Source organism: Thalassophryne amazonica, chromosome 12 (genome assembly GCF_902500255.1).
Source record: "Thalassophryne amazonica chromosome 12, fThaAma1.1, whole genome shotgun sequence".
In the NCBI taxonomy this organism is placed as follows: domain Eukaryota; kingdom Metazoa; phylum Chordata; class Actinopteri; order Batrachoidiformes; family Batrachoididae; genus Thalassophryne; species Thalassophryne amazonica.
In genome coordinates, this window is record NC_047114.1 from 35,960,238 (window position 1) to 35,981,828 (window position 21,591).

The following is a 21,591-nucleotide window of genomic DNA, read 5'->3' on the forward strand; positions in this document are numbered from 1 at the left end:
AAGCTCATCTGCATGCTCGTCGTCCTCATCGGGGTCTCGACCTGACTCCAGTTCGTCGTTGTAACCGACTTGAGTGGGGAAATGCTCACATTCGCTGGCGTTTGGCACGTTAGAGAGGTGTTCTCTTCACGGATGATGCGAAGGAGATGTGTTGCACTGCATGAGGCAAATGGTGGTCACACCAGATACTGACTGGTAGCCCCCCCCCAATAAAACAAAACTCCACCTTTCAGAGTGGCCTTTTATTGTGGACAGTCTAAGGCACACCTGTGCACTAATCATGGTGTCTAATCAGCATCTTGATATGGCACACCTGTGAGGTGGGATGGATTATCTCAGCAAAGGAGAAGTGCTCACTATCACAGATTTAGACTGGTTTGTGAACAATATTTGAGGGAAATGATGATATTGTGTATGTGGAAAAAGTTTTAGATCTTTGAGTTCATCTCATACAAAATGGGAGCAAAACCAAAAGTGTTGCGTTTATATTTTTGTTGAGTATATGTTGATTGTGATATTAAGTATTATGTTGTCACGTACAGTGTTTGGCGAAATTCTATCCTAGGTCTTGTGGATCCTTTGGATCTATGAAGCTTAAATATGAAAAAGTATCGGTATCAGTATTGATATCAGCAATACTGGGCCTGTATTTACTTGGTATCGGATCAATACCAAAATTCCCGGTATCGCCCACCTCTACTTTACAGTGCATTTTCTTCTGGATAAGTAAGTGGTTGGATACATGGACATTTCCAAGTTACTGAATATGACTTGAACATCATTCATTAAGAAATACAAGTAGCGTTACTGTATGGTGAATCTGTCTGGAGTAGGCAGTTCTCAAAAACTACAAGAAACATGCAAGAAGGAGATTTGTGTATCTATCCCCTTACTCATCTAAAGAAAATGGACTATAAAAGTGATGACTTTTTTATGTTACACTTAAAGTTGTCCATACACATGCACAGCATTGTTCTGACCCTTAAATTTTTATTTCATTGATTCCATTATTTTTCATTGAGTTTAAAGGACATCAGTTTTTAAATGTTAATAAAAAGAAGTCTGTACTCCTTTTAAAATTTGTCCCAAAAAATTCAAATATGTAAAAGCTCAAGGATGTACAAATGTTTTCATGGCCCTAAATAAAGCTCAGGACAAAATCAGTAACTTAGATATGTTTCCATACTCTATCTATCTATCTCCACTCATCTTCAACCGCTTATCTGGGATCTGGGCGTTGGGGCAACAGCTCCAGCAGGGGACCCCAGACTTCCCTTTCCCGGGCTACATTGACCACCTCCGACTAGGGGATCCTGAGGCATTCCCAGGACAGTGTGGAGATATAATCTCTCCACCTAGTCCTGGGTCTTCCCTGGAGTCTCCTCTGGGTTTCTTGCTGAGAACCATGGTCTCAGATTTAGCGGTGCTGATCCTCATCCCAATCGCTGTACACTCGGCTGTGAACCAATCCAGGGAGTGTTGGAGGTCACAGGCCCATGAACCACGAGCCAACAGGACCACATCATCTGCAAGCATCAATTAGACCCTGAGCCCATCAAACTGGAAACCCTCCTCCCCCCGACTACGCCTCGATACCCTGTCTATGAATATCACAAACAGGATTGGTGACAAGGCGCAGCCCTTGTCGGAGGCCAACCCCCACCGAAAACGAGTCCGACTTACTGCTGAGCACCGAACACAGCTCTCGCTTTATGAGTGCAGAGATTGGATGTCCCTGAGAAGGGACCCCATCACTCCATACTCCCACAGCACCTCCCACAGTATCTCCTAGCATATCCAATCATACGTATCCGATCATCTACATGTGTTTTGTGGACTTGGAGAAGGTCTCCATGTCCACAAAACACATGTAGACTGGATGGGCATACTCCCAGGCACCCTCCAGGATCCTTGTGAGAGTGAAGAGCTGGTCGGTTGTTCCACAACCAGGACGGAACCCACATTGTTCCTCTTCAGTCAGAGGTATGACTATCGGCTGAACCCTCTTTTCCAGCACCCTGGAGTAGACTTTACCCTGGAGGCCGAGTAGTGTGATGCCATTCTAATTGGCACACACTCTCTGGTATATATATACTGTGAGTCACAGTTTGCTCACACCACCAAGGATATATACAATTATAATATTGTAAGAATGATTTCATGCCACCCTCCATTTTTTACAATTAAGGGGGATGCAAGACAAGACATTAGATAGACCATGACAATAGCATTAACAAATAGCAGTAAAAACAGAAAAGACTGTCTGTGCCAACAACAAGGGCAACAGCAACAACAGTGAGGGGGAAAAATCAGAAACCATGCTGAATAAATGAGGTGCACTTGGGGATAGTTGAAACAGTCATACGACAACTAATTTGTGGAGTTTTATACAAGTTAAATATCAAACTGAGGAAGTCTGAATTGCATCATTGTACATCTGAGCACGTGTAAGAGTAGGCTATAACCCTATCAATCAATCAATCAATCAATCAATCAATCAATCAAGGTTTATTTATAGAGCCCTTTACAACACTCAAGGTGACCAAAGTGCTTTACAGTCAAATAAAAAAACAATATAGAATAAAAAAAAAATTAAAAACACATTAAAACAAGACAAGAAAACACAATAGAAGATAAAGTGTTAGCGTGCTAATCATTGTTAAAATCCAACATGACTAAAGTTTTGAGCCTCATCTTAAAAAGATCAACATCAGTTATAGAACGCATATCAGAGCGCAGTTTATCCCAGAGTCTGGGCCCAGCAACAAAGAAGGCTTGACCTCCCCAGTGCTTAGACTTGGTTCTGGGGACTTCCAGTAGCAACTGATTGGTGGTCCTCAAGGCTTGGTCTGAGTTGTGAACATTCAGAGGTTCAGACAGATAAGAAGGGGCAAGGCCATGTGGGGCTTGAAAAACAAACAGTAAAATTTTAAAATAAACTCTAAAAGTTAAAAGATGCAGTTGATAAAAACTTGCTCTAACCACACTGTCAGTCTGTTTATCAAATCTTAAAGTGCCATCAAATATTACTCCAAGGTTTTTCACAGCAGATTTAAAGTGAGATGACAATAAGCCAAAATCAGAAGTTACTGAGTCACCAAACAAAATAAAATCAGTTTTATCCTCATTTAAATGGAGAAAATTCTGTGCTAACCACAGTTTTACATCACCAATGCAGTCCATTAGACGTTTGTTGGAATCCCTCTGTTTGAAAACGCGGGCAAATAAATTTGTAGATCATCTGCGTAGCAATGAAATGCTAGATTATGTCTGGTAAAAATGGGCCCTAGTGGCAGCATATATAGGGGGACAAAAATGGGGCCCAAGATGAAGCCCTGTGGCACTCCAAATGACAGTGAGGCAACAGAGGAGGACAGGTCACCAATCATGACTGAGAAATGTCTTTGTTAAATAGGATTCAAACCACCTAAGTACAGTGCCACAAATGTCAGCATGATGTTTTAGACAGGACAAAAGAATAAAATGATCAACAGTATCAAATGCAGTTGTTAAATGAAGAAGCACTAAAACAACAGTGCGTAGCACCCAATGGATATACTTTGTATACAATTATAATATTGTAACAATGATTTCATCCATCAAAACCCATATAACACTTGTGTGTTTATGGGTCATCTACAGAGGAACAGATGAATCATACTTGTGTGTTATATGGATATAATGACATGTCATAAGATGTGTGATATGATTGTAAGGAACTGCAGCAATGCCACCTGTCCCCAAAACCAAAGGCACAGCTCCAAGGCATGTGCGAGGCCCAAAGTCATGGTAAACATTACTTTGCATAGAGCTCCCCACCCCTATGGAAGAGGACATGTAGTGCAATGGGGCCAGGTGGCAAGAGTTGGCTGCAGGGACCACAGACAGGCCAGTCCAGGAGAGGATGCAAACAGGAGGGAATCAGTGCCTCAATAATTAGATGTAGGATACAGGCCCAAAGTCTGAATGCCAAACAGGCCCCAAACCATACAGCAAGTGTGGGCCAGCTTCATCCCCCATACCACAAGCCAGAGGCACCCACAAGCATTGCCACATCCCCCATATTTGAGGTCATTGCACTAACAAGAGGGGTACCCAATCCACTGGTGCCAGTCACACACCGACTCCAGCTGCCCAAAAGGGACCTTAAGCAGCCCTCAACATACCATCCCACCACCACCCCCATCCAACACTAGGCCACCCCCTGTTCCCCAAAGACCCAGGGCAAAATCAGGCCTACAAAATGACACAGTCAAGCCATTGTCTGGGGGGAGATGTACCAGGAAGCAGTAGATGGCCACAAGCTGAGACCCCAGGCATATGTCCCAGGATCAGACACACAGCCACTAAATAATTGGTTAATATGATATTTTCATTAAACCATTTGAAGTAAAGCTGAAAAATGACAGTACAAGTCATCTTGTTTGTTTCATTTCATTCCATTGTGGTGATGCAGAGGGAAAATTCCGAAAATTGTATCATCAGTCCATTTGGCTGCTCCCTTCTTTTCACTCGGTGTCGCCACAGCAGATCTGAGGTAGTTCTGTATGTTCAATTGGCACAGGTTTTTACAACGGATGCGCTTTATGACACAACTCCACATTGCAAGGAGAAACGTGGCAATGGTTGGGTTTGAATGGAAACCAAGCACACAAACCACATGGCTACCCACCCCTGCTTGCAAACCACTTCGCCACTGCTTGCAAACCACTTGGCCACCACCCCTGCCTCCAAAAATTGTATCAATGTCTAAATTATGTACATGCCTTCATGTGAGCTTCATTTTACGTGTTTTTGTTCTTCTCAGGGCTGCAGGTGATACTCCCAGAATATTTGCAGCATCGCTTCATTCAAGCCGCTCTCAACTATATTGGCTGTAAGTCTGAGGGCCATTTTGTGTGCCAAAGCAGTGAATGTTGGTGTGAGTGCAGCGCGGACGTCCCTCAGTGTAACTGTCCTCACACTGACCTGGACACTCTGGAAAAAAACCTGCTGCGCATCCGAGAGTCCTTGACATTCGTCAACCTTGAGTTTGAAGAATCTGGTGAGTCTGGGATTTTATTTCACTGAGAAGACAAAACACTCACTCACTCACTCATCTTCAACCGCTTATCCGAGATCAGACAAGGACAAAACAGTTTTTTCAAACTGGGTTCGGGCAGTCAGACATTAAAAAAAAATGGAGTGCTTGCATTCTTCATTTCTGGGAATTATTTTAGGTTTTATATATAAGATGATCACAGTACTTGCCTGTTCTGCTCGAACTGCATGCTTGGTTGTGAAACATTGCACCTGCCAGGCAAGAATCAAAGGCTTGTTGGTCAGACTCTGAGTTTGTGGAATTGCTTAATTTTAAAGAAAAAGCCATCTGTTTTCGCCAAAGTGTTGTGTAGATTCACTGTTGGACACATATTTGCCAGAGTGTGTGTAGATTCACTGTTGGACAAATATAAGGACCCTTTCACACATAGTACGAATGTGGTCAAATTGCACATGAAGCAGAAATTGTATGCAATATGTGTAAAATCCAGCCCAGTCTCACTTTTTTTTTTGTGCTCCCGTGACGAAATGAGTCCAGTTTTCGTGACAGAGTTTTTTTAACTCACTATTACTAACCCTACTCCACCCCAGCCATCACGGAATGAATTAAAATGAATTTGTGCTGCCGTGACAAAAATGAGGCGCTTTTCGAAACAATATCACAAACTGATAGATTAATGTATATTTCATGCTGCTGAATCACGACTTGCCATGAGACTGGGTTGGTAAAATCGTAGCTTCCTCCAACACCTCGTACATCTGTTGCTACAACTATTTACGCACACCAGCGGCTAAAAGACAGTGTGCACTGTGAGAGCCCATCGAACTCTCTCGTGCAGATGTCAGCAAAAATTCCAGCTGACACACACGAACATCTAACACTGCTCACTTGGCACTTAGAAAATGTGTGGCCATTCATACAATGAGTACGACAACAGTCAGCAGATGATCACTTTCGAGCTGGATGTGAAATCTGTCTAAATGCCCCCACGGACCATCAGATCATAACACACAGCAGGCGATCTGAATGTGACATCACCCGCATGAGCTCTGTCCTGTGGCGCACTGTCCACAAGACACGCGTGTCGGGCCGGACACACGCGGGGGCCGGCTGGACATGCCGCCAGCAGATGTGATCATGATTAAAAGTGCCCTACTTCTTATTCATGTCATTTCATGACTGTAAATCTGTGACCATGGGTCATCTACAGAGGAACAGATGAATCATACTTGTATTGCCCGCTTGATAAGAGGGATTCAATAAATGCAGTGTTTTTATATGATGTGTGGTTGTATTTCTTTTTAAATGTGTCCACATCCTTCTTGATATCAGGTATTTTCCCGCATCTTTTACAGGACAGTGATGGTAGCTCAGTGGTAAAGTTTCTGGCTGGCAATCAGAGCTTTGAAAATTGCAGTTTCGAATCCCTAGGGTGGCATGTATTTTTTTTTTCACAATAGCTGCGCAATGTGGTTTCACATGCTGCAGGTGCTTGCAGTGTGTTCCTGCATGCATGAAACCATCACAGCGGCATTGTTCACGCCTGCCCACCGGTTTGATGTTTTCATGGTTTGCTCATACGAGCTGTTCCGCCATGATTTGTACATATTCATACTATGTGTGAAGGGGTCCAAGCAGATGTGTTGACTTTATTTCTTTATGCGGGATGATCTTTTGGATGTTTTGGTAGATAAACAGACATAACTGTACATGTGTCCATGTTTGCTGTCTAATTTAACTATTAGTTAATGTGGCAGCATACTTCATCTGACAAGCAGCCAAGTCAGGTATGGAAGGTCAACAGCTGTTGTTTTTGCTTGAACATCAGCTAACAAAACTCCAAACTTCCCTATTTCAATATGACATGCGAACTAGTGCCTTAACCATTCCTCATCCACCACTTCTGTGAATCGAGTCAGGTCTGGGAGCAAATGATGGTGCCATGCATCACTGCAGCCAGAATGCCATATACAAAGTGGGCATCCTGTCAGCCTTCTCCAGCTGCTGGGTTCTCAACACCGGTGCACCTGTGTGCTGGATCAATCAATCAATCAACTTTTTTCTTATATAGCGCCAAATCACAACAAACAGTTGCCCCAAGGCGCTCCATATTGCAAGGCAAGGCCATACAATAATTATGAAAAACCCCAACGGTCAAAACGACCCCCTATGAGCAAGCACTTGGCCACAGTGGGAAGGAAAAACTCCCTTTTAACAGGAAGAAACCTCCAGCAGAACCAGGCTCAGGGAGGGGCAGTCTTCTGCTGAGACTGGTTGGGGCTGAGGGAAAGAACCAGGAAAAAGACATGCCGAGAAGGGGGCAGAGATCGATCACTAATGATTAAATGCAGAGTGATGCATACGGAGCAAAAAGAGAAAGAAACAGTGCATCATGGGAACCCCCCACAGTCTACGTCTAAAGCAACATAACCAAGGGATGGTCCAGGGTCACCCGATCCAGCCCTAACTATAAGCCTTAGCGAAAAGGAAAGTTTTAAGCCTAATCTTAAAAGTAGAGAGGGTATCTGTCTCCCTGATCTGAATTGGGAGCTGGTTCCACAGGAGAGGAGCCTGAAAGCTGAAGGCTCTGCCTCCCATTCTACTCTTACAAACCCTAGGAACTACAAGTAAGCCCGCAGTCTGAGAGCGAAGCGCTCTAATGGGGTAATATGGTACTACGAGGTCCCTAAGATAAGATGGGACCTGATTATTCAAAACCTTATAAGTAAGAAGAAGAATTTTAAATTCTATTCTAGAATTAACAGGAAGCCAATGAAGAGAGGCCAACACGGGTGAGATATGCTCTCTCCTGCTAGTCCCCGTCAGTACTCTAGCTGCAGCATTCTGAACCAACTGAAGGCTTTTTAGGGAACTTTTAGGACAACCTGATAATAATGAATTACAATAGTCCAGCCTAGAGGAAATAAATGCATGAATTAGTTTTTCAGCATCACTCTGAGACAAGACCTTTCTGATTTTAGAGATATTGCGTAAATGCAAAAAGGCAGTCCTACATATTTGTTTAATATGCGCTTTGAATGACATATCCTGATCAAAAATAACTCCAAGATTTCTCACAGTATTACTAGAGATCAGGGAAATGCCATCCAGAGTAACGATCTGGTTAGACACCATGCTTCTAAGATTTGTGGGGCCAAGTACAATAACTTCAGTTTTATCTGAGTTTAAAAGCAGGAAATTAGAGGTCATCCATGTCTTTATGTCTGTAAGACAATCCTGCAGTTTAGCTAATTGGTGTGTATCCTCTGGCTTCATGGATAGATAAAGCTGGGTATCATCTGCGTAACAATGAAAATTTAAGCAATACCGTCTAATAATACTGCCCAAGGGAAGCATGTATAAAGTGAATAAAATTGGTCCTAGCACAGAACCTTGTGGAACTCCATAATTAACTTTAGTCTGTGAAGAATTCCCCATTTACATGAACAAACTGTAATCTATTAGACAAATATGATTCAAACCACCGCAGCGCAGTGCCTTTAATACCTATGACATGCTCTAATCTCTGTAATAAAATTTTATGGTCAACAGTATCAAAAGCAGCACTGAGGTCCAACAGAACAAGCACAGAGATAAGTCCACTGTCCGAAGCCATAAGAAGATCATTTGTAACCTTCACTAATGCTGTTTCTGTACTATGATGAATTCTAAAACCTGACTGAAACTCTTCAAATAGACCATTCCTCTGCAGGTGATCAGTTAGCTGTTTTACAACTACCCTCTCAAGAATCTTTGAGAGAAAAGGAAGGTTGGAGATTGGCCTATAATTAGCTAAGATAGCTGGGTCAAGTGATGGCTTTTTAAGTAATGGTTTAATTACTGCCACCTTAAAGGCCTGTGGTACATAACCAACTAACAAAGATAGATTGATCATATTTAAGATTGAAGCATTAAATAATGGTAGGACTTCCTTGAGCAGCCTGGCAGGAATGGGGTCTAATAAGCATGTTGATGGTTTGGATGAAGTAACTAATGAAAATAACTCAGACAGAACAATCGGAGAGAAAGAGTCTAACCAAATACCGGCATCACTGAAAGCAGCCAAAGATAACGATACATCTTTGGGATGGTTATGAGTAATTTTTTCTCTAATAGTCAAAATTTTGTTAGCAAAGAAAGTCATGAAGTCATTACTAGTTAAAGTTAATGGAATACTCAGCTCAATAGAGCTCTGACTCTTTGTCAGCCTGGCTACAGTGCTGAAAAGAAACCTGGGGTTGTTCTTATTTTCTTCAATTAGTGATGAGTAGAAAGATGTCCTAGCTTCACGGAGGGCTTTCTTATAGAGCAACAAACTCTTTTTCCAGGCTAAGTGAAGATCTTCTAAATTAGTGAGACGCCATTTCCTCTCCAACTTACGGGTTATCTGCTTTAAGCTACGAGTTTGTGAGTTATACCACGGAGTCAGACACTTCTGATTTAAAGCTCTCTTTTTCAGAGGAGCTACAGCATCCAAAGTTGTCTTCAATGAGGATGTAAAACTATTGACGAGATACTCTAACTCCCTTACAGAGTTTAGGTAGCTACTCTGCTCTGTGTTGGTATATGACATTAGAGAACATAAAGAAGGAATCATATCCTTAAACCTAGTTACAGCGCTTTCTGAAAGACTTCTAGTGTAATGAAACTTATTCCCCACTGCAGGGTAGTCCATCAGGGTAAATGTAAATGTTATTAAAAAATGATCAGACAGAAGGGAGTTTTCAGGGAATACTGTTAAGTCTTCTATTTCCATACCATAAGTCAGAACAAGATCTAAAATATGATTAAAGTGGTGGGTGGACTCATTTACTTTTTGAGCAAAGCCGATAGAGTCTAATAATAGATTAAATGCAGTGTTGAGGCTGTCATTCTCAGCATCTGTGTGGATGTTAAAATCGCCCACTATAATTATCTTATCTGAGCTAAGCACTAAGTCAGACAAAAGGTCTGAAAATTCACAGAGAAACTCACAGTAACGACCATGGACGATAGATAATAACAAATAAAACTGGTTTTTGGGACTTCCAGTTTGGATGGACAAGACTAAGAGACAAGCTTTCAAATGAATTAAAGCTCTGTCTAGGTTTTTGATTAATTAATAAGCTGGAATGGAAGATTGCTGCTAATCCTCCGCCCCGGCCCGTGCTACGAGCATTCTGACAGTTAGTGTGACTCGGGGTGTTGACTCATTTAAACTAACATATTCATCCTGCTGTAACCAAGTTTCTGTTAGGCAGAATAAATCAATACGTTGATCAATTATTATATCATTTACCAACAGGGACTTAGAAGAAAGAGACCTAATGTTTAATAGACCACATTTAACTGTTTTAGTCTGTGGTGCAATTGAAGGTGCTATATTATTTTTTCTTTTTGAATTTTTATGCTTAAATAGATTTTTGCTAGTTATTGGTGGTCTGGGAGCAGGCACCGTCTCTACGGGGATGGGGTAATAAGGGGATGGCAGGGGGAAGAAGCTGCAGAGAGTGTATAAGACCACAGCTCTGCCTCCTGGTCCCAACGCTAGACAGTCACAGTTTGGAGGATCCCAAAAAATTGGCCAGATTTCTAGAAATGAGAGCTGCTCCCTCTAAAGTGGGATGGATGCCGTCTCTCCTAACAAGACCAGGTTTTCCCCAGAAGCTTTGCCAATTATCAATGAAGCCCACCTCATTTTTTGGACACCACTCAGACAGCCAGCAATTCAAGGAGAACATGCGGCTAAACATGTCACTCCCGGTCTGATTGGGGAGGGGCCCAGAGAAAACAACAGAGTCCGACATTGTTTTTGCAAAGTTACACACCGATTTAATGTTAATTTTAGTGACCTCCGATTGGCGTAACCGAGTGTCATTACTGCCGACGTGAATTACAATCTTACCAAATTTACGCTTAGCCTTAGCCAGCAATTTCAAATGTCCTTCGATGTCGCCTGCTCTGGCCCCCGGAAGACAATTGACAATGGTTGCTGGTGTCGCTAACTTCACATTTCTCAAAACAGAGTCGCCAATAACCAGAGTTTGATCCTCGGCGAGTGTATCGTCGAGTGGGAAAAACGGTTAGAGATGTGAACGGGTTGACGGTGTACACGGGGCTTCTGTTTAGGGCTACGCTTCCTCCTCACAGTCACCCAGTCAGCCTGCTTTCCCGACTGCACGGGATCTGCCAGGGGGGAACTAACGGCGGCTAAGCTACCTTGGTCCGCACCGACTACAGGGGCCTGGCTAGCTGTAGAATTTTCCATGGTGCGGAGCCGAGTCTCCAATTCGCCCAGCCTGGCCTCCAAAGCTACGAATAAGCTGCACTTATTACAAGTACCGTTACTGCTAAAGGAGGCCGAGGAATAACTAAACATTTCACACCCAGAGCAGAAAAGTACGGGAGAGACAGGAGAAGCTGCCATGCTAAATCGGCTAAGAGCTAGTAGCTACGCTAAGCTAGCGGATTCCCAAAAACACACAAAGTGAATAATGTGCAAATAATCCAGAAGTGATTCAGCAGAAGGAGTGCCCCAATCAAGGCACCAAACAGGCCATGAAGCAGCACAGGCAACGCACGACAACAGCGAAGGCACGACAACGGTGCTAAAATAAAAATAAATAAATAAAAAATAAATAAAAAAATAAAAACGAAAGCGTTAGCAAGCTAGTTAGCCTGCCAACGCTAATGAAAGTTAGCTGATAAAAGTGCTCCGTCGCGATGTTTCGACCGTTAGAGGTCTTCCTTAGGCGTTGGAGCACAGTAAAAAAGTAAAAAAAAATTAAAAAGGTAAAAAAGTAAAAAAGTCTTGAAAAAGACTGTTAGTTCAAGTCCAAAGCAAATCATCATTTGCTTTGATCATTTGCAAAGAATTGCTACACTGTCAAAAAATTGTAGCTGATGCTCCCTCACAATGCAAGCAACACTCTTACTCTTGGTCTTCCAAGTAGCTATTATCTTGATACAAAACCATTCCTACCATACTCAAGGGTCCTCCAAAGACACCTGATATCAAAGCCATCCAGCTGTCCTGTTATGTTACTGGTTAATGTCCAATTATCACAACCATACTGTAAGACAGGGATCTCCAGGACCATAAATATTTGGACCTTAGTTCACCTGCAAAGATAATGTCATCGCCAAAAACCTCTGTCTAGCAAGGTCATGACTACATAAACTTTTCAGGCAGCTCTTAATCTCAAAGGCTGAGGTCCCAGACATGGCGGTCACTGCTGAGATAAGTGAATGTTTCTTTACAAAGTCATCACTTTCACTACACAGTAAACAGCACGAGTAGGGTGGGAAAACTCATATTTTAGGAGGAAATTGTCCTCGTATGATCTGTGAATCAGTGGAATGTTATAGTGGGGTGCCAAAAGTGGTCACATTTACAGTTTTATTTCAGATTTATGCACCAAGTGATTGGTACCAAATTGGTGATTAGGGTCTCGTAACAATTTAGATGTGATGACATTTTTTGGGGGGAACATTGGGGGCACATGGAGGTATAGGAGTGTGATGCAAGAGGAATGCTGATGAGTAAATCTTTCAGAACTTTTAACGTTAAGGACCAGTTTGGACATACGAGGTCTGTCCAAAAAGTATTTGACTTTTATTTTTTGCAAAAACCATATGGATTTGAATCACGTGTGATTGCATCAGCCAAGCTTGAACCTTCTTGCGCATGCGTGAGTTTTTTCACGCCTGTCGGTTGCGTCATTCACCTGTGAGCAGGCTTTGTGTGAGCAGTGGTCCACCCCTCTCGTCGATTTTTATTGCGAATAAATGTCTGAATGATTTGGAGCTTTGCTGCATCAATTTTTTTCCAGAAACTGTGAGAGACCTCCAGGTGGACACCGTTCGGAAAATTAATATGGCTTTCAGGGACAATTTTGTGGGGATTACACAGATTAAGGAGTGTTACTGCCGCTTTAAGGACGGCCCACAACAGCTGAGAGCACGCCGTGCTCCCAGTGCCGATCGACAGGCTGAATCAACCAGATCATTTCCAACGTGAAGGCTTTGTTGATCTGGGACGTCATCTGACTTCCACAAAAAAAGGAAAAAGGCGTGGACATCAGCACTTTTTCGGCACATTCCACTGTTAAAGGAGTTTTTTTTCATGGAAAGAAAAGCGGACGGATGCGACACCGTGCCGTTCATGGCACGGGACAAAACCACCTTTGTGTTGGTCTCACAGGACGGCTTTGAGATGGCTTTCAGATGGCTGTGGGTTTTCAGTCATGTGACTAAGAGAAATTGTGGATGAGCCTGGGCATGCCAGAACATGTCCTGTGAGGCTTCATCATGGCATTGCGCCATGCGGCTCCACCACGACGCGCGGAATTCCTCCGCACGTTTGTCTCAATGTGCTGAAAAAGTGCTGATGTCCACGTCTTCCGCAATTCCTGTGCTAGTCAGAGGACGTCCCGGATAAAACACAGCATCCAGTTTGGAAATGAACGGCACATTCCACGTTTTTGTCATGGAAAGAGGAGAGGAGGAATTCCGCGCATCGCGGTGGAGCCGCATGGCGCAAAGCAACGCCGTGATGAAGCCTCACAGGACATGTTCTGGCATGTCCAGGCTCATCCACAATTTCTCGGATAGTCACACGACTTAAAACCCACCGACAGCCGTCTGAAAGCCATCTCAAAGCCGTCCTGTGAGACCAACACGGAGGTGGATTTGTCCCGCGCCATGAACGGCATAATGGCGCATCCGTCCACTTTTCTTTCCATGAAAAAAACTCCTTTAACAGTGGAATGTGCTGAAAAAGTGCTGATGTCCACGCCTTTTTCCCTTTTTTGTGGAAGTCAGACAACGTCCCGGATCAACAAAGCCTACACGTTGGAAATGATCAGGTTGATTCAGCCTGTCGATCGGCGCTGGGAGCGCGGCGCGCTCTCAGCAGTTGTGGGCCGTACTTAAAGCGGCAGTAACACTCCTTAATCTGTGTAATCCCCATAAAATCATCCCTGAAAGCCATATTAATTTTCCGAACGGTGTCCACCTGGAGATCTCTCACAGTTTCTGGAAAAAAACTGATGCAGCAAAGCTCCAAATCGTTCAGACATTTATTCGCAATAAAATCCGACGAGAGGGGTGGACCAGTGCTCACACAAAGCCTGCTCACAGGTTAATGATGCAACCGACAGGCGTGAAAAAACTCATGCATGCGCACGAAGGCTCAAGCTTGGCTGATGCAATCACACGTGATTCAAATCCATATGGTTTTTGCAAAAAATAAAAAGGTCCGATACTTTTTGGACAGACCTCGTATAACACATCAGTAGTTTTGATCCAGTGAATTACAACCTTAAATTCAAGTAATTTCATCATAGCAGCCACAATTTTGATGGTTTGTTCAAAAATCCATTAAAATATAGGTTTTTCCAGTTGTTCAGAAAAAAACTATTATTTGAAAACATAGTTTTGTGGAACATTTGTATTTGTTTCAGTTACACAGAGCTACACATCATAATGACCATTTAAAGAATATAACATTTAAAGCATTGATATGTGAGTTACAGTTATTTTAAAATCTATAAAATCCACTGTCATCTTCAAGTCTTTAAATGCTGTGATTGTCAGGCTTACTGGTACAGTGCAGCTAGACACAAGTGCGGGATTCACATGTCGATAAAACAGGGTTTAATAAATGTTCAGGGAGGGTTCGGTACACAGGTAGGCAGGACAAGATAAATAACAGGATCTGAAGCATTGGGCAGAGACAAAGTCAAAAAACAGGCAGACACGTCAAAAAAAAAAAACAGGCTTAACAAGGACAAAATGCTCAGGAGAAAAGTGCTCATAAGTGGCTCAAGGTTCAACAATCTCGCAACCAGGCAGGGTGACAGGAAATGCAAGACAGGTGTGTGTGGAAGGATCTGGAAAGGGACGTGGCAAGCAGGAGAGGGGACAGGGAGGGGACACCCATCACCAAGCATTAGACAGCAGACAAGAAAGGTCCCTCCAACAAAACCCCAATCAAATATGACTGACAGAAAACCAGTAGAGACAAAATAAAGTAAAAACAAAACACACTACCCACAGACCCCAATCATGACAGTGATGACCATTACATATTTCACAGGAAGAACACATTTCATTTTATGTGCATGCAACTCAACTCAACTTTTTTTCTTATATAGCGCCAAATCACAACAAACAGTTGCCCCAAGGCGCTCCATATTGTAAGGCAAGGCCATACAATAATTATGAAAAACCCCAACGGTCAAAACGACCCCCTATGAGCAAGGACTTGGCAACAGTGGGAAGGAAAAACTCCCTTTTAACAGGAAGAAACCTCCAGCAGAACCAGGCTCAGGGAGGGGCAGTCTTCTGCTGAGACTGGTTGGGGCTGAGGGAAAAAACCAGGAAAAAGACATGCCGTGAAGGGGCAGAGATCGATCACTAATGATTAAATGCAGAGTGATGCATACGGAGCAAAAAGAGAAAGAAACAGTGCATCATTTCAATTTGCTAATACAACAATGTGTCTCAAATACCAAACAATTTCCTCAATGTACACTGAACAAAAATATAAATGCAACACTTTGTTTTTGCTCCCATTTTCATGAGCTAAACTCAAAGATCTAAACATTTTTCTATATATACATCCCACCTCCCAGGTGTGGCATATCAAGATGCTGATTAGACAGCATGATTATGATTAGGGCCTGTCAGCGAGCGCCTGGTGGCTGGGCTTGCCACGGAGTCCAATCGGGCACAGCCTGAAAAAGCAACATGGACTTTCCATCTTTACCCTGTGGGCTCACCACCCCCAGGGGGAACCGCTGGTGTCGGGTGCACTGTCCTTTGGGTGGCAGTGAAAGTCAAGGGCCTTGATGGACCAGACCCAGGCAGCAGGGGCCAGCTCTGGGGGTGTGGAATCTCACCTCGCTGTGGGGGAAGGAGCCGGAGCTCATGCGGGAGGTGGAGCGATACCAGTTAGATCTGGTGGGTCTTGCCTCCATGCACAGCCTCGGCTCTGGAACCACTCTCCTTGATAGGGGTTGGACCTTATTCTTCTCTGGAATTGTCCAGGGGGTGAAGTGCCCGGCGGGTGTGGAGACAGTCATGAGTCCCTGGCTGAGCGCCAATACGTTGGAGTTTACTCCACTAGACGAGAGGGTCGCCTCCCTGCGTCTTTGGGTGGCGGGGGGGAAAACTCTGACTGTTGTTTGTGCATATGCACCGAACAGCATTTTGGAGTATTCAGCTTTCTTGGAGTCCCTGAATGGAGTCTTGTATGGGGCTCCAGTGGGGGACTCCATTGTTCTGCTGGGGGACTTCAACGCACACTTGGGTAATGACAGAGACACCTGGAGAGGTGATTGGGAGGAATGGCCTCCTTGATCTAAACCTGAATGGTTGTTTGCTATTGGACTTCTGTGCTAGTCATGGACTGTCCGTAATGAACACCATGTTCGAACATAAGGATGGTCATAAGTGTACATGGTACCAAGGCACCCTAGGCTGAAAATCGATGATCGATTTTGTGATCGTATCATCTGATTTGAGGCCGCATGTTCTGGACACTCGGGTGAAGAGAGGGGCAGAGCTGTCAACTGATCACCATCTGGTGGTGAATTGGATCAGAGGGTGGGGGAGGACTTTGGACAGACCTGGTAAGCCCAAAGGGATAGTGTGGGTGAATTGGGAACATCTGGAGGAGCCCACTGTCCAACAGATCTTCAACTCACACCTCCGGCAGAGCTTCTCTAGCATCCGTGTGGAGGTTGGGGGTATTGAACCAGAATGGGCAATGTTCAAAGCTTCCATTGCTGAAGCTTCAGCAGGGACCTGTGGCCTAAAGGTCTTAGGTGCCTCAAGGGGCGGCAACCCTCAAACACCGTGGTGGACACTGGTGATCAGGGAAGTTGTCAGACTGAAGAAGAGTCCTTCCAGATATGTTATCTCAGAGGCCTCCAGAGGCAGTTGCAAGGCACCGACAGGCCTGAAGGGCAGCAGCCTCTGCTGTGGAGGAGGCAAAGCAGCCAGTGTGGGAGGAGTTCAGAACAACCATGGAGAAGGACTTTCGGTCATTACCAAGATGCCTCTGGCGGACCATGAGGCACCTCAGGAGGGGAAAAACGGGGAACCATCCAAGCTGTCTACAGTAAGGCTGGGACTCTGTTGACCTCAACTGAGGATGTAATCTGGCGCTGGAAGGAACACTTTGAGGAACTCCTGCATCACACCGGAGCGCCCTCTATAGTAGCGGCAGAGCTGGAAGCTGATGGAGGATTTTCATCAATTTCCCTGGTGGAAGTCACTGAGGTAGTCAAACAACTCCACAGTGGCAAGGCCCCGGAGGTTGATGAGATCTGTCCAGAAATGTTGAAGGCTCTGCATGCGTGGAGGGATTGTCTTAGATGAGACGTCTCTTCAACACTGCGTTGAGGTCGGGGACAGTGCCTAAGGAGTGGCAAACTGGGGTGGTGGTCCCCATATTTAAAAAGGGGAACCAGAGAGTGTGTGCCAACTACAGGGGCATCACACTACACAGCCTCCCGGGTAAAGTCTACTCCAGGGTACTGGAAAGGAGGGTTCGGCCGATAGTCAAACCTCTGATTGAAGAGGAACAATGTGGGTTCTGTCCTGGCCGTGGAACAACCGACCAGCTCTTTGCTCTCACAAGGATCATGGAGGGTGCCTGGGAGTATGCCTACCCAGTCTACATGTGTTTTGTGGGCTTGGAGAAGGCGTATGATCGGGTACCCCGGGAGATACTGTAGGAGATGCTGTGAGAGTATGGAGTGATGGGGTCCCTTCTCAGGGCCATCCAATTTCTGTACTCGCAAAGCGAGAGCTGTGTTCGGGTGCTCAGCAGTAAGTCGGACTCGTTTGTCACCAATCCTGTTTGTGATATTCATGGACAGGATATCGAGGTGTAGTCGGGGGGAGAGAGTTTCCAGTTTGGTGGGATCAGGGTCTCATCACTGCTTTTTGCAGATGATGTGGTGCTGTTGGCTTCATCGGCCGGTGACCAACACTCACTGGATCGGTTCACAGTTGAGTGTGAAGTGGCTGGGATGGGGATCACCACCTCTAAATCTGAGGCCATGGTTCTCAGCAGGAATCCGATGGATTGCCTACTCTGGGTAGGGAATACGGCCTTGCCCCAAATGAAGGAGCTCAAATACCGGTTCAAGTCAGGGTCTTGTTCACGAGGGGGATGAGGAGCGTGAGATTGTCTGGAGAGTTGACGCAGCAGGGGTGGTATTGCATTCACTCTACCTGTTGTGACGAAAAGGGAGCTGACCCAAAAGGCGAAGCTCTCGATCTACTGGTCAATCTGCGTTCCTACTCTCACCTATGGTCATGAGTGTTGGGTCATGACTGAAAGAACTAGATTGCGGGTACAAGCGGCTGAAATGGGCTTCCTCAGGAGGGTGGCTGGTGTCTCCTTAGAGACAGTGTGAGAAGTTTGGCCATCCGTGGGGAGCTCGGAGTAGAGTTGCTGCTCCTTCGCATTGAAAGGAGCCAGCTGAGGTGGTTCGGGCATCTGGTAAGGATGCCTCCTGGGCGCCTCCCAAGGGAGGTGTTCCAGGCACGTCCATCTGAGGAGACCCCGGGAAGACCCAGGACTCGGTGGAGAGATTGTATCTCCACACTGGCCTGGGAACGCCTCGGGATCTCCAGTCAGAGGTGGTCAGTGTGGCCCGGGAAAGGGAAGTCTGGGGTCCCCTGCTGGAGCTGTTGCCCCCGCGACCTGAACCCGGAAAAGCGTTTGATGAGTGATGTGAGTGATAAAGAAGAAGAAGAAGAAGGTGTCCTTTATTGCAGACAAATGTATCGACTGCTTTTAAAGTTTAGAAAACAATGCTACAACATATATGTTTTCATATGGCACCGACATTGACTGCACAGTAACAAGTTTTTACACCATAAAGATGAGAGAGAAGAAGCAGAACACAGTTATGTGCTGTGCTATAAAACACCAATCATCCATTTTATCATCTGAAGTGGCTATTAGAGTGTATGCATTCATCAGCCTGAGGGGCAAGCGTAGATGGTATAGTGAGTAGCCACTGATGAAGACAAGTGCCCCCGTACAGAGAATACGTTCCTATGGTTATGCATCAGGATGATGGATTTGAGATTTCACTCCATTAATTTCTGACCAGGCTGACTTCCATTCATTTGTCACTTTGCAGAGTGCATACGGACTTCAGGCAAATTGAAGTAAAAGGGAGCGAGGGAGAGATGAATATTGCACTTTATGAGGGATGTAAAGCAGCACCTGCCACACATGACCATTCATTAATATCACATATGCAATTGTGGATTTGGCAAGAAATGGCAGGGAAAGAAGTTTGAGCATAAATGCATGCTAATTTGTAGGAAGTTATGCATTCTTGTCAACTGTTTTAGAATTTCCAGCTGAACTGTCAAGATGGATTAGAAAGGGGAAGAACTCTTAGATTTTTGCATTGAAGCAACATTGATGTCTGGACTCCAATCATAATAAATCATTCTGTCTGTGCAGGCAGAGCTCTTTAATTGAAACTTTAAAAAATCTCTGCACACTCATTCACTGCATTCAAGATTGATCTGAAGGGGGAAAACACTTTGATGAGACGTTTTATGTTGTTCTGACCATTTTTACACAAGCAAAATGAGATATCTGCAGAATGTGGCAAAATGACAAATGACTGATAAGTGCATCAGTGAATCAAAAAGACCATCTCAGCATAACAAAGACAAGCCAAAGCACAACTTGCATAACTGTCTCATGCATTGTCTCGCCAATCTTGCACCAGTAAATAAAGATGTATTCTCTCCATATTCTGGCAGGTGACTGAAACCAGAACTGGGCCCCTGGGATGCAGTAACTATGACAACCTGGACACAGTCAGCTCTGTCCTGGTTCACAGTCCAGAAAACAAGGTTCAACTGCAAGGTAAAATGTTGTTCTAAATTGTAGTGGTGAACTGAGCTTGGCATCGCCCTCCAGGCATCAAATCACAAGGGCTTTGTCACAATACATAAATACCAACAGAAAAGTAACTTTACACACAGACATGATATATAGAGTACAGTCACATAAAAAAGTATTTTGACACTCTTACATCACCACAGTGGAGTTTGAGATGAAAGTCCAGATGTGGTTGTGGTGTAGAAGGAGTTTAACAAAATGACATATTAACCATTTGGAGCCATTTTTCAATAGTGCTTCTGTTTTTAGAGTATATTGTGTAATGGTTTGACTAAAAGACCCCAGTGCAGAGAACCACAAGAATGGAAGGTAAAAGGTTCAGCGTCTCACCGGCAAAATATAGCACTTTTGAGCAGGATGCCAACAGGCTTGGTCAACAGGCAACATGTGGACCAGAATAACGCTAATAAAACCTTAATTCCAAAGTGTGACCCACGCCAAGGGCAGCACAGTGGCTTAGTGGTTGTCACTGCTGCCTCACAGCAAGAAGGTCGTGGGATTGCTTCCCACCTGGCCCTTTCCATGTGGAGTTTGCCTGTTTTCCCCATAGATGGAGAACTGGGACCTGTTTATTTACTTAAAGTGACAGAACCTTTCATGTGTATTTCTGAAAAGGGCATCCCATGGGACATTCAAAACAGCACTGCTGACGCGGCCCAGCGGAGCATATAGCCAGGATTAACCCTTTTCCACCATTTTGCAAGAATCGCAAATACTGGAAAATTATGGGTAGGGCATATGTAAAATACATAACTCTGTCAGTTTCTAAGCTAAAATTAGGATCTATGGCTCAAAATGTTTGGTTTGTTGTCCTTTATTTGTTACAAATATAATTTATCCAAATTAGTCTTTTTTCAAGGTCAACAGGGGTCAAAAGGTCACATAAGACCTAAAAAGCTTGAAATCTACCCATATTTTACTTTTGAGCCATTTTTATGAGAAAATCTTACATAAATGTAACCAAACTTATTTTTTCTGATAGAATAAACACCAGGGCAGTTTTTAGAAAACAACCAATCAGTCTGGATAACTTTTTGGTGTACACAGACCATGCCAATTCATAGTGTATGTGGAGTCTCTCAGTCACTTGTTACTGCTTTTGTTGCTAGGTGGCTCCACTGTATGAAGCCTAGATCTTCAATTTTTAGAGGGCAGAAATTAGCATAACAATATTGGAAAGCACTGACAGCATTGTTTCTAAATTAAAACAAGATGTTTTTAAGCTACAATGTAGCTTATTAAAGATGCAAGTTTTAGGGTTACATGTAGGAAAGTCAAGAATTTGTGTAGCAAATGAACTAGCTACCAGTTTGGTGAAAGTGAAAGTACATGTACAACCCCTGGCAAAAATTATGGAATCACCGGCCTCGGAGGATGTTCATCAGTTGTTTAATTTTGTAGAAAAAAAGCAGATCACAGACATGACACAAAACTAAAGTCATTTCAAATGGCAACTTTCTGGCTTTAAGAAACACTATAAGAAATCAGGAACACAGCTGACTGTGAACAACCAACATCTTTTGCAACATTGCGTGATGATTTACCCTCTTTTAAGAGTTTGATAATCCTCTCCTTTGTTTCAATTGACATCTCTCGTGTTGGAGCCATGATTCATGTCAGT

The 21,591-nt window shown here is 44.0% G+C and overlaps 1 protein-coding gene across 1 annotated transcript in view; it reads left to right on the forward strand.

Moving 5' to 3' along the window:
- Positions 1-21,591, forward strand: part of LOC117521657 (BMP/retinoic acid-inducible neural-specific protein 3-like) — a 153,081-nt gene that overhangs the window by 84,068 nt on the left and 47,422 nt on the right. Inside the window, exon 6 of the mRNA XM_034182978.1 lies at positions 4,808-5,044. Coding sequence (XP_034038869.1) covers positions 4,808-5,044 — 237 coding nt within the window. The remainder of the gene's footprint in view (positions 1-4,807; positions 5,045-21,591) is intronic.